The following is a 13614-nucleotide window of genomic DNA, read 5'->3' on the forward strand; positions in this document are numbered from 1 at the left end:
GCCAAACACAAACAGGATGATAACTGGGGTCAGGCGCACGCACGTCCGTTGAAATGGTCTATATAACTGCACGTTGGCAAAACTACTTTTTTTAAGGGAACAGTTCCCCCAGAAATGCTAATTCTGTCATTTACCCACCCTCAAATCTGTATAAATGTCTTAGTTCTGATGAACACAGAGAAGTATATTTGGAAGAATGCTTGTAACCGAACAGTTTTAGGCCACCATTGACTACCATAGAAGGAAACATTTTATTTAGATATTTTTGTTCTGTTGAACACAAAAGAAGATATTTTGAAGAATGTAGGGAAGCCATTTTTTTACCATTTGTAATTTGTCCTGCTATGCTTGTCAATGGTGGTTAAGAATTTTATACAATACACTGTATTGTGCAGTTTTTACAGCTATTCATTTGATAATGAATGTTTTATCTGTGTATGACACTCTGGGTGGTGTAATAAAGTATGTCAGCACCTCATAACCGTCTGAAAGGTTCCACATGGCTGCTTCATTCATGAAATATTCAACTGTCTGCACAGAATGCTTGTGTACAGTCTGAAGGCAGTGAGATGAAAGCCCATGTCAAGCTTTGCCTCTTCACAGGGCTGTTTGTTTGTAATTGTGAGTGTGCTAGCATGTGTGTTCATGTTTTCGTCTCGAGTGCTGTGTGCTCGGCAGTCCTTAACTTAACCTTTGTGTTGAATCTGTCGGTAGCTCAGTTTGATGTAATCTTTTTTTAATGGCACCTTCGGGCATATTTAAACAGGGCTGGGTAACACGTCCTTTATTCGTCTTGTCAAAACAAGCATGTGTACTCCATTACTCTCTGCATGCCAGTCAGTATGAATACTTTCAGTGTCAATACCTTAATTAATGAGGATAATACAAAATTCAATAAAGTGTATGTCTTGTTTGCGCTTGTGAATGTCACTTAAAGTTCCTTCTGAATAGTCGCGTTGCGGTTTTTCCTGTTCTTTTGATGTTTTTTTGACACCTCTCTCTCCTCATGTTGGTTTCTGCGTTGCCTCACCTGTGACTCGGAGATTACTGACGTCTGTCAAGCAGGTAAAAAGAAACTGATCAGCTGGGAGGCAGTGATGTCACTTCTAGTAAACTGTGACACTGTTGTTGTTGGCAGTGGTGCTCAAGTGGCTCTTCAAGTGTTATGAATGTTACTACACTGCCCCCTATCTTATTTTCTTTAAATTACAGGGTCTGCACTTTAAAGATGCAGTTTTTTTCCACAAACAAGAAAGACATTTCTATTGTGAACCGATTTAAAATAGATACACCAAAGTAAGTTCTGTTATTATTTAGCCCTATGAACATTTTTTTTGTGAGCTCATTGTTATCAGGGGTATGTAAGCTCCGTACGCCCTGTCTTTGTTTACACTCAGCGTGTTTCCTTTGACCTTCTGTTTGATTTGGAGGAGAAACACATGCACTTGTCAGCCAACCGGCTGAATTTATATATTTAAAATGTGCGGATGATTGTGACATCTTTGGGTTTTTGTGTGTGTGAGAATTGCCACATATCACAGTAAGATATTTATTCTTTTGGCATTAAAGTTATTCATGTTACTATATAAAACATACATTAGGTTGCAGTACAATTCAAATATTGTATTCCTCATTTCACTCACTGTCCATTGATCTTCCTTCAGTTTCCATGTTATCTCTCTCTCTGACCCTCAGGGAAAATGTATTTTCCTACAGCATACCTCTGAGACTCATACATCAGATGTGCACTCGGCGAACAGTGGCAAACAAACATCATTGTTTCTTCTTCCTTAAAGGGATACTTTAAATCTGATTTACTCACCTTCGAGTTGTTCAAAATCTGTATACATTTCTTAGTTCTGGTGAACACAGAAAGATATTTGGAGTAATGCTTATAACAAGACAGATCCCCCCATTGACTCCCATAGTAGGAAAAAATACTTTATACTTAATTTGTTTGTTCTGTTGAACACGAAATACATTTTGAAGAATGTAGGACAGCAAACAGTTCTGGGGGACTTTTGACTTCCATTGTATTTGTTCCTACTGTGGTAGTCAATGGGGGTCAAAAAATGTCTGGTTGTAAGTACTCTTCTAAGTGTTCATCGGAACAAAGAAATGTACACAGATTAGGAACAACTCGAAGGCCAGTAAATGAAGACAGAATTTCAGAATTTTTGGGTGAAGTATCCTTTTAATAGCAGAATTTAAACTAGTCCTTAAAAAGTCTTCTTATCTTAAACTCCATGACCTGGGCTTTCTATCATTGCATGATTCTGCACCGTGATCGTTTCGGTTAATTGAAATGTGATTTTTATGTAAAAGAGTTTGTAAATGCATGTTTGAGACTTTGAGTGTTTGGTGATATTATCCATGCGTCTTCTGTCCTTTTTGGAAAGTAAGATTAAATGCAGTAAAGCATTTATACCTTAAGATAAAATTTGTTGTGAAATTCATGTGAAATTATGAACAAATGTCTTCTGAATTAATTTAGGAATTAAATGTAACTATTTCATTATGTATTATTGTATCGCAGTTTATACGAATTTTCATAAAAATTTAAACGAAGATTAGGATATCAGCTGATTTAACTTGGCTTTTCTTAAATGAAGCTGGGCTTACAATAACTCCTTTATGTCTCTTCCTTTTTAGTCTGTTTCTATTCTAATGTGAAGCCAAATTATTTAACACTTTCACCATAACCAAGTTGTAAATCCTGGGTCTCGAGTGGTTAAAAACAGCTGCCACAGATTTGTGCTTGTCATTACTTAACACACTTCCTCTCCTTCACTTTCTATTTTTCTCATACCTGTCACGCTCTGACATCTGTTTTTGTAAAGTCCCTTTCTCTCTCTATTTCCACTTTCACTTTTTTAAGACATGATGGGTAGCATTTGGTTATCTGAGATTGGACGGACCAATGACCGGATTAACAAATGACTGGATGTCCCCAACATGAAACCTCATGAGTTGGGAACTGATGTGCACCTGTTACTTCAAAACCCCAAATATTTTGCTAATAACTTGCACGCATCTTTGGGTACGCCCAAAAAGACCGGCTGTAGGAACTGACATGTCACCACCAGTAAAAGTAACATGGCACCATCTGGCACACACTCTGTTTTTTGCACTTCTTTATTTCTCTCATCTGACACACATGCTTACAGTAAGACCCTCCAGGGGCTTTGACTATGTAGTTAGTCATGCTGAATCACGGCACTATGACCACATACAACTTCCCTAGCATTTCACAAGCAAGCAAAACTGTTAATACCAGAACGGCTCTCTATAACACCCGCACAGTTAGCTCTTATGTCATTCAAACAGTCAGCAAATGTAATTCGTCCCCAATGAGTTCACAGGAACAGCCGCCACACACCCATGGACGCTATTTGGCTCTTTGCTACCAGACAAATGCAACGCTCACAGACGATGCTTTCCGTAGAAGGTCTCGTGTAAATATGGAAGAGAGCAGCAGTGCTTAGTCATAGCAACAGAGAAACACATGCATAAACAGATACACGCTTTGACATCCACAGCGCCTGAACGTACACCCATCTTGTAGAGGAAGGATAAAGTGACATGTGGTCTGACACAGAGAAGGACAACTTTATTACTCGCTTAAGTTTTCAGAGTTTTTGCATTGACGGTCAGTTAGGGTTCATAACGCCTGGAGGAGCGATAGCTAAAAGCATGCCACTTGTTTCACAGGAAAGGAATTCGATGTGAGAGTGTCAGATAGAGAGAATGAAATGAAGAGGGAGTGGAGAGAGAGGAAGACTTAGCTAGATTATTAGTCGGAGCTGTTGTGGACGATATGTCTTATTTTTTCTGATACGCAAAGTTTGATCAGGTCCTTTCTGTTTTAAAGTAAACAATAGTTGGGAAGACAGATAGTCACAGATTTTTTATGATTAAATCAAAGACGTGATTTTGAAAGCGTTTTCGATCAGGCAATGGAATCTTTGGATCGGACCATGATCGGGCCAGTGCTGTTTGTGGCAGCTCACCTACTGATGGCGACTGGAGCGTGGCTGTACCGTAGACGCCAGAATGCCAGATGTGCGGTTTATCTTTCGGGTAATGCACATCTCAGTGGTCTGTTCAACTTTCCCTCTCTTTGTAGCTGTCTGTCTCTGTCACTATAAGCTCCGCCTTTTCCTGTTGCGTTAATGCTATGCTGATAGTATCTTAGCTGCACTGTTTCTTGTCTGGATGTGTGGAGCTGTCCATACAAACACACTAAAAATATTTCAAAAGTATGTTAAAAAAAGTTCTTTTTTATTTGTACTGTCCGCTAATTTCCGGTGAATGTGTTCATTTATTCTTTTTGCAGATGGTTTTATCCAAATTGACTTAGAAATGAAAGTGCGTTTTGTCAAAACGTTATGAAATTAGCATGTAGTTTTATGATCTCACAAAGTACTTTATAATGGGCCACACAAAGAGCCCTTAAGGTTCACCCAAAAACATCTTCATTTACTCATCCTCTGTCTAAATGCATTTGTTCTGATGAACACAAAGGAAGATATTTCACAAAATTTAAGGAAAGCAAACGGTTTTGACTAACATTGTAATTTGTCCTACTATGGTAGTCAATGATGGCCAAGAACTTTTCGTTTACAAGCATTCTTCCAAGTATTTTTCTCTGTGTTTATCAGAACAAAGAAATGTATACAGAGTAGAAACAACTCGAGGGTGAGTAAATGATGATGGCATTTTTATTTTGGGGTGAACTCTCCCTTTAAATTGCCATTGTCATGTTCATTTTTGACATGTATGATTTGAAGAATTAGAAGTACTGATATATACAAATGGAAATCAAACATAAGCTGTTCACTCTGTTGACACCAGAGCTGTAGGTAAAGGGCGGTTGCTTTAGGTAATGTTTATTATCCTCATTTACAAACCTATGGAAGTCAATGGGACAACAGGAAATGGCGCGATAGAGTTTTAGTGGCCGGATCTGACTATCTGTCAGTGCTATGCAAGTCTCATGTGGCTCTGCACGAATATCTTTGAGCAGAGTGTTCTGTTACTTTGGACGATTTGTAAGCCATGTGTGAGGTCGAGCGAGTTTTGTGTCTCTGGGTTTCTCTAATATGTCTAGTATATGCCAGCTGTCTTGCTGGGTGTTATCTGAGAAATTAAAAAAGGGAAAGAGCCACAATGTGGCTCCAACAAGGTTATTATGAGCTGTATCAGGAAGTGAAGCGGAACATGGGTGTGGGTAACATGTAAGGGTTGGGCTCATTCCATTATTAGTCCATTTGTATGTGTGTCTGTCTGTGTATGTTTTGTACTGGCAACCACCTTTGTCCTTTATATTGGACTATAATGGATGGTAATACAAATGTTGTAAACCTCAAGTCTCGAGGTTTATTCGGTACACAGTCCAAAACAAACTACTGCCAAATTTTATCCATCAATCTTAGTTTCTTAGTGTCCATTCAGGTCAGTGCTTGTCTGAATCACACCACAACGCTTCTAATAGACTTTGTTTTAATGGGTTTAATACTTTGGCTCTTGCTACTGAGGCTTATTGCTGCCCTGTATGTTAGCGATTCACATTAGCGATTTCTATTAAAAAAGAACAATATCTACTTTAATCAGTTTTTTTACTACAACATAATCCAAGAAACTTCCGGAAGTTATCAAAATGGTATTAATATAAAGTTTATTCACATATGTGCAAAAATTATGCATAAAATGTGAAAGTAAATATTGTGCTTATAAATGTATAACCTATGTTCACCGGCACTTTTTGCACTAGTATTTGGTTGTAAGAAATATTTCCGCTATTATTTCCCCTCCGCTTTTATCTCTCTCTATTGTCAGTTTCAGTGGGAACAATATAAACGTATGTTTATGTTGCCCAAACTTATCTTCCGTTAGACCTCCTTAACTGTTTTGTAGTTTTAATTTAGGCCGCTTCAATTCAATCGATATATATGCATTCAAATAAATATATATGTAATGTAAAATACATTGTTATATTACTAGACACTAGCCAGACAGATAACCAAACACAGACCGGAAGTTAACTTCTGGCCAGACATGTGCGTCCGATAAAAGCATCTATAGTCGATTGAATGTAGCTAAATAATTGTATTGTTCTTCTTTATTGCTTTGTTTTAAATATATGTTTAACAAGGCTATGACTGAATGGTTCCTGTTAAGTAAATCAAATCTGTTCTAAAGAGTCAAGTTTGTTAATTGTTCATGTTGTTTTGTGTTTACTTAGCCAGCGAGGGTATTGCAAACTTTTAGTATATTTATTGATTTTCTGACTGCTCGGACCATCTTTTATCTTAACTCGATTTAAATAAACCTTTTTATTTACTTATTAATAACATTGGTAAAATCAGCTAGCTTTACAAATATTATCTTTGATAATTACCAAAGACCTTGTACAAGCCCCCTTATTTCAAAATTGTACGGTATTTGTTCTTCTTTACAGGGATACTCCACCCAAAGATAACATCATTTCTTTGTTCTAATCATCACTGATCACTGACTACCATTGTAGAAAAAATGATTGTTTTTAACACACAAAAACCTTTTTTTAAGGAATTTTGGAAAATAACAGTTCTGGGGCACCTTTGACTGTCATTCAATTTTTTCCTACAATGGTAGTCAATGATGTCCCAGAAAGTTGCTTACATTCTTCCAAATATATTTTTTAAACAACTAGAGAGTGGGAAATTCATGACACAATTTCCATTTTGGGGTGAACTTACCCTTTCAGTCACAGTCCTAACTGTGAGAACAAAATAAGTAATGTGTCATGACCCATACAGTATATTGTGAGACCCAGTTTAAGATTGTATTCCAGATGTTAGTGCTAACTAGATTAGCATCTACTTACTGCAAAAACAAGTCACAAAGAGCCTAAATTTAATATGAACTAACAGGATAAAGCAGCCTGGCTGAGGGGAGATCTGGCAAATGTATGGATACTTGAGGGCGGTCTCCCATCCCCAGATCCATCGCCTCCGTCGCTTTGACCCGCCAGCCTGACAAGCGGTTCTGTATACGGCGCCACCATGGCAGCAGGATCAGATGGCTGCTTGTCGGAACTGGATTACTTATCCCTGTTGCAAGTCTTGTCTATGGTGTATTGTGTACATGTTTTTCTCCTCACCTTCCCCATGTAATGCTTTATCTTCTTCTAAAAATACATTTCGTTGCACTGTACTTGTATGTGTGTAATGACAATAAATTGAATCCAATCCAAAAATACACTGGCAGGATATAAACAACCTGTGTGGCATCCATTCTGATTTCAAGTTTAGCTTACGATAAAGAGCAGCGTCTTTAGTTCCTCTTTTTTTAAGGTTCCCATGGTTTGAGCTTGTCGTTCACTTGGAAAGACAAATGAAAAAGACAGGAAGTAGCACATGAGGAGGGAGGGAGTGGGATGAGATGACACGAGCCGTGCCAGCCTCCGAGTGCCACCACGAAGAGAGAGGGAGCGAGGGAGAGAGAGACTGAAAAACACGACCCTAAAAATTATAATAAAAATGGTGTCGTAAAACTACAAAACAGATCCATGTGAAGACACGGAGGAGTGAGCGCTGTCTCAACTGGACCTAATAAGAGATTAGACACGATCACCACAGTGAAAGAGACGAGAGCGCGAGAGAGAGAGGGAGAGCGAGAGAGAGAGGGATAAGCACTCTGTGTGGCATTAGGAGCGTAAGCTTATCTGGTATTTATAGTTCAGAAGGCCGCAGGAGGAGAGCACAGAACAACAATCTCTTCAAAAATTTAGGAAATATGAATTATGGATAAGAGAGAAAGATGGGATAATAAACTACGAGTGGAATTGCTGGTCAGGTTTTCTTTTATGGATGAGGAAGCAGACACAGAAGAAGAGTCTCGGCTGTTTTATAGTGGCAATTGATCGGGTGTGAGAGAATATTTGCGATGACGCAGGATTACGCGTGCTTTGTTGCAGCTTTGAGATCATGCAAGCTGACTCAATTGCTCGTGATATCAGCATCCCGATTCTGCAGTTTGTGATGACGTGACGTGGAGATTAAGCAACTTGAACAAGATTCCGCTATTGTATTGTATACGTGCAGTGCATTGATTCTTCCCCGAAAGTCCCCAGATTACCTCATCGCTATTCTCCTTCTTTTCTCCATCTGGCACGGATGCTTTTACTTTCACTTTCAATCTGCTTTCCCTCTCTTCAGTTCAGTTATGCGTCGCTCTCAAGAGGGGTGATGCAGGCGAATGCAGCCGAACGCTCTCCCTATTTCAACTCTTGTCATTTACTCCTTTATTGCCGAACTCTGACATTGTTTTGGATCTAACTCTCCTGCATCACAAGACTCTTTATGATACGTACCTTTCGATCGACTAGCACAGCGTTGTCTTGCATAATATATTGCTCTTAAGGTTCAGATGGGTGCTTTGTGAAAAATGATTGCATTACAACAGGATGGAATGCAAACATTACTGTCACCAAGCTTCAGATGAAAGGCTGTGGTGATGACATCATCATGCCGGGACGCTCCCTGATCACAGCATGCTTTCGCAAGGACTTCCTGTCAACAGTTCAGAAGGGCATGATAATCTTCTAATGGAATTTACATTTGATCAAGACTTTTGAGGAACAATTTGAAGGCTTGTTATCTTTGTTCAAACAGGAATATAACCATTGATTGTAAGAGATTAAAAGTGTGTGGTGAGGAGGGGAACAGATCTTACCTCGGAGTGAGTGAGAATGAACATGGTCGCAGGGAGGAGGGGAGCGTCATTCCGTACTAGTTCGAGGGAGGAGCTCTGTCTGCGTTTGACATGCACGTGTGGGTCGAGCTCAGCCCTGATATGGCAGCCACGGCAAAACCAACAACAAGAGGTTGAATGTGGAAGCTGTATATAGAAACCAAGGAGGAAGTCAAAGAACTGTACTTGTTCCTCAAGAGAGTGCTCAAGACTTGCTTTTCAATGCCGTGACCAGGAGCTTCTCTGAGAGTTTCATCCGAGTGTGTTTGGATTAAAGGTGCAAAAGTCACACTCGAGGAATGCCGTGCAAACGAAGGGGAAGGTAGATTATTTAAGGACTAGGGTCGCGAAGGACAACCGAACAGAATGTGGCCTGAATATTGCACTGAGCGCAGTCTGAACGCTCATCTGCTCATGCTCATGTGCTGTGCAGGTCAGTTTCTATTTGTGTTCCTATGTGTGTGTCGTCACCTGGTCACATGGACGCTGTGATTTGTGTGTTTGCTTGTTTACTCTCCTGGAGACGTGCGCTTTGGTGATGATGGTGTGTGCCCACGTGTGTTCGAACATGGTGTGAACCTCTGTACTGTGTTTGCAGAGCGAGGGGCGTTTAAAGTAACATAATGACTGTGGTGTGACAGCGTGGTTAAAGATGTCACCAGTGTTTTATGAAGAAAGTAGTTTGGTCACTTTCTTTTAAAATGCTTTTAGATCGTTTTTGATTCGAGATGTGATGCAAGCATGCGTAGACTAGTCGTGAATGTTAGCATCGAGAAGCTTGACATGGTTTGTGTTTCCTGTACTTGCCTTGATAAAACACAGGCGGTGCTCATTATTAAGGTGTTACACCTAAACCTCTTAGAAATCCTGTTCTGGTGACGTCATGTTGAAAGATACAACATGATAAGAGAGAAACATTACTGACCAAGTGGAAGGAAAAGGATGAATCATCGGCCTAACTGTACAGCATACTCTTTATGCAAAGAATGTCCATTTGTTTAAGAGCAATCTATTGTTTTTTTTAAGGAGCCTTTTTACTCATTTTCAGTGTGTGCACGTCCATTAGTCAATCTGGGAGTAGGATGCGACGGTACGCTAATCTGAAGAAGTGGGCCGTCTGTATCAAATGGTTGCTTAGAATTTGCATTCTCCATAGCAGCCACATCAACTGTATCCTCACACTTGGTGCCTATAGGAAAGATTGCGAGACGGAACAGTATCATGCACTTGCAGAATATCAGGACTGTGATCAATTCATATTCTGTGCCTGTCTGCATCAACGCTTTGGCATGTTCAGAGTCAAAATAAACTCTGAACTGATTGTGGCCCTTCCAGTCCAGTGTCTGTTGAATTAAAAAAAAAATCTCAGGAGTGATAGAAAGTCACCCGACAGCAATGTGAAACAGCGTGACAAGACACGTGAAAACTGTAATGGAAATTGAGGCTATTGCATAAAACACAATGGTCCTAAACACATGTACAAACTGTTGCATTGCTTAAAAGTGAATATGAACTTTGTATCTTTTCAGACCTGAAATGCTACAATGAAAACGAGCATATTTTCTGGTATTTTAACCTGTTTAACCAGTTTTCATTTTCTGCATATAAATGCAAATTGAAACAATATTTTTAATTGAAATTTGAGAAATATTGTTCGTAGTTCACACAATGAAGCCAAAAATATGATTTTACCTAAACACATACCTATAAATAGCCAATTCATAAAAACTGAAACTTATTTTGAAATGAAAAATATTTTTTGGATACAGTTTACTGAATTTGAAAAGAATGAAATAATGAAAACATCCTATTTGCAGAGCTCTGTATACAGACTATATGCTATTTTCACTATCAGATATCAAGGTGTTATCCTAATTGTTATACTAAGTGGGGAATGTGGGTCAGGTGAGGACTATAATGAACCTATTAAACTGGTCTTTTTTTAAACTTCCAGCCTAGTTTCCAGATTTATCACATCAATTCTGAAATAGATAAAGACGTAGCACAATAACTCTCTTTAATATCAACTCATATTTTATGTTGTGAATCTAATATGGCTTTTTGGCAAATCATGTGCCAGCTGGTGAAATCCTAAAAATAAATGTTTTTGCTTTTTTGTGTTTAGAAATTCAGGCAGAGAACCCTTGTAAATAAAACAGCGATATCATAAAGATGTAGACTTCCTGTTGTGTTACATAACTGACCTAATCTCTCTCCTCTTCCTCTCTGTCTTTTCTCTGTTTCCTCCTCTGTCTCTTGTTTTCACAGATGAACGAGACAGAGTGCAGAAGAAAACCTTCACAAAATGGGTCAACAAACACCTCATAAAGGTACAGTCCAGCACTCCGGGTTATTTTTGTCATTTCTGCAACACTTCACAAAGATGAAGCCAGCTGACCCAAGAGTTTCGGTTTTGTTGAACACACGCGTTCACACTTTTACTCGAGGATTCTTTGTAAAAGGGCTTTGCACATACAGTTTGGAATTTTCGTATGTGTTTTTTTTTTTGTGTGCGTTATCCTACAAAATTGTCACGCACGGGAACCTTGCACACTGAGTCTGATACGTATTTTTTTACAGAAAATCAAACCCAGTCTGACGTTTTTATGACAGACGAATATATTGGAGGCGGTGTGTAAATTATTCTTTTTTTTAATCGGACAAAAATTTTGGACTCTGTGTGCAATGACCTTACGACTGAACTTGCATGAGGGGTAAAACATAGAAGTGTGTTGTTACACCTCCATTGCACCAAATAACATGACTGTGGTATTCCCCCTCTTTACTTCTTCTCAAGTGACTCAAAGGTAACTGAAAAGACGTGCCATGTGCTTTAGAGCTATATTTGCTTCTTTGTTAATCCTGTGTATCTCCTCATCCACTGACCACAGATCATGGGAGCAAAGAATGCTGGGTATTCCAAGGGTAGGGCAGGTGACCAACCACAGAAGTGCCGGAGTTATGGAGTTAGAGATAGTGACCTCATAACTCTGAAGGTATTACAGTAATGTAGGTCAGTAATGAGATACAGTTGCGCAGCGTTGCTTGAACTTTAGACACTGGGAGTAGTAAGTTATAAACACTAGACAGTATGAACCTTATTGCTTGTATCATACCAGAGACGACATTTTTCCCACATGCAAGATAAATGGATAGTTCACCCAAAAATGTACATTTATTCACCCTCATGACATTCAAACCTATATGATTTGTTTTTATGTGTGGTACACAAAAGAAGGTATTTGGAGAAATGTGTTCATGCAATGAAGGTCAATGGAGCTGACGTTAATTGTGTACCAACATTCTTCCAAATATCTTCTTTTGTGTTCCGCTGAAGAAAGAAACTACAATTTTAATTTTAGAAAAATTATAAATAGAAAAAATAATTATGTTATATTTGTTAAACAAAGGATAAAATTATGAAAAAAAATTGGGGACCTGTCCCTTTAAACAGGGCAGACTGCATCACATGTCACTTTGTCCTGTCAAATCTTATCAGATTTAGCTGTTTTTAGGAAATCCAGGGTTGTTAAAGTCAATCTCATGTGTCTGCATAGCTCACATTGCTCGTCATATGGGTCATTACCACATACTAAGTAGACCATGATACCTGTTAGCGTTTGTGTTGACACGTCTCTTTTTATCTCTGGCAGGTGAACAGGTGTGTGTGTGTGGTTAGCCTTAGGCAGTGTCGCACTGACAGAAAGCGCTTTGTGTATTTTGTGTGTTTGCTCTTAACACACTCCCAACATAAACTATGACCTATTCGCAAAAATGTTGAACAGGTTTGAGAAGGCATGTACAGGATGCCTACACACGTGACGGCTACAGTGCCGGAAACACAAGGGAACACATCTGAGTGTGACATCTTTATTGTTTAATCACATGGGGATTACCACAGCGCCCAGCTTGTTGTTTTGTGTGGCTATGGAAATGAGTCGTCTCATGATAACATATTATAGTAAACAGCAAAAGGAGATGTGTTGAGAATTTAGGATCCACAGTTGCTCACACATACATTGAGGAAGAGGACTTTAAGATCCAGCATTTTTTCAGTTTTGTCGCAACTGTCACAGTGTCCTGTGGCCTGGTGCCCTCTGCTGGTTGGATTATGTGCTCAGCTGATGTCTAGCTATCAAAACTACTTTTTAACGTGGCGTGGTCTCTTGATTATTAGATTTAGCATGAATTACTGGGATGGCGCATTGACATGAGTCTCCAAATACTTAAAAAAACACTGTTTTATTCATGCATTTGTCAAATGCCTTTATCCATAAATTTATATTTTTATGCTTTTCCTTTTTTTGTTGTTGCCATAAGTCAGTTCTCATTTATTCACCTTTATGTGTCATTTAAACTTGTATATAATTTTTATTCTGTGGAACAAAAATGTCTATACGGTCCAATCAATGGTGGTCAATGTTGTTCGGTTACCAACCTTCTTCAAAATATCTTCTTTTGTGTTCTGCAGAAGAAAGTCGGGTTTTGAATAATATGAGCAAATGGGATTTCACTCTCTGTTTCTCTCTGCAGGTGCGGAAGCACATCACAGACCTGTATGAGGATCTTAGGGACGGACATAACCTCATCTCCCTGCTTGAGGTGCTCTCTGGTGTCACACTGGTAAGTAAACTCAACATCAGTGTTATAAAACACAGACACACGTTGTGCTGTCTGTAGCACACACGAGGGTCCAGTCTGTCTGTCAGCTTCAATTATGCACATTGAAAAACCAATGCTTTGTGCAATTCACATCCAGGGAATTCACGTGGCAGACATCTGCTTCGTCTTCTGTAATGCAATTTGCATTATCGGATATGCTGTGGCAGTCAAAAAATTACAAATGCGTGGTCATGTCACTTGATCTGATGTAGGGGG

The 13614-nt window shown here is 39.0% G+C and overlaps 1 protein-coding gene across 4 annotated transcripts in view; it reads left to right on the forward strand.

The window, feature by feature from the left end:
• Nucleotides 1–13614, forward strand: part of macf1a (microtubule actin crosslinking factor 1a) — a 140516-nt gene that overhangs the window by 38588 nt on the left and 88314 nt on the right. For 3 of the 4 annotated variants that reach the window (XM_079484509.1, XM_079484510.1, XM_079484512.1), the window contains 2 exons: nucleotides 11005–11066; nucleotides 13270–13359. In XM_079484509.1, the coding sequence (XP_079340635.1) occupies nucleotides 11005–11066; nucleotides 13270–13359 (152 nt within the window). Of the gene's footprint in view, nucleotides 1–8795; nucleotides 9170–11004; nucleotides 11067–13269; nucleotides 13360–13614 lie in introns of those variants that run through there. The other variant, XM_079484511.1, reaches the window with a different exon arrangement.

The sequence above is a fragment of the Barbatula barbatula genome (assembly GCF_947034865.1).
Source record: "Barbatula barbatula genome assembly, chromosome: 21".
Classification (NCBI taxonomy): Eukaryota; Metazoa; Chordata; class Actinopteri; order Cypriniformes; family Nemacheilidae; genus Barbatula; species Barbatula barbatula.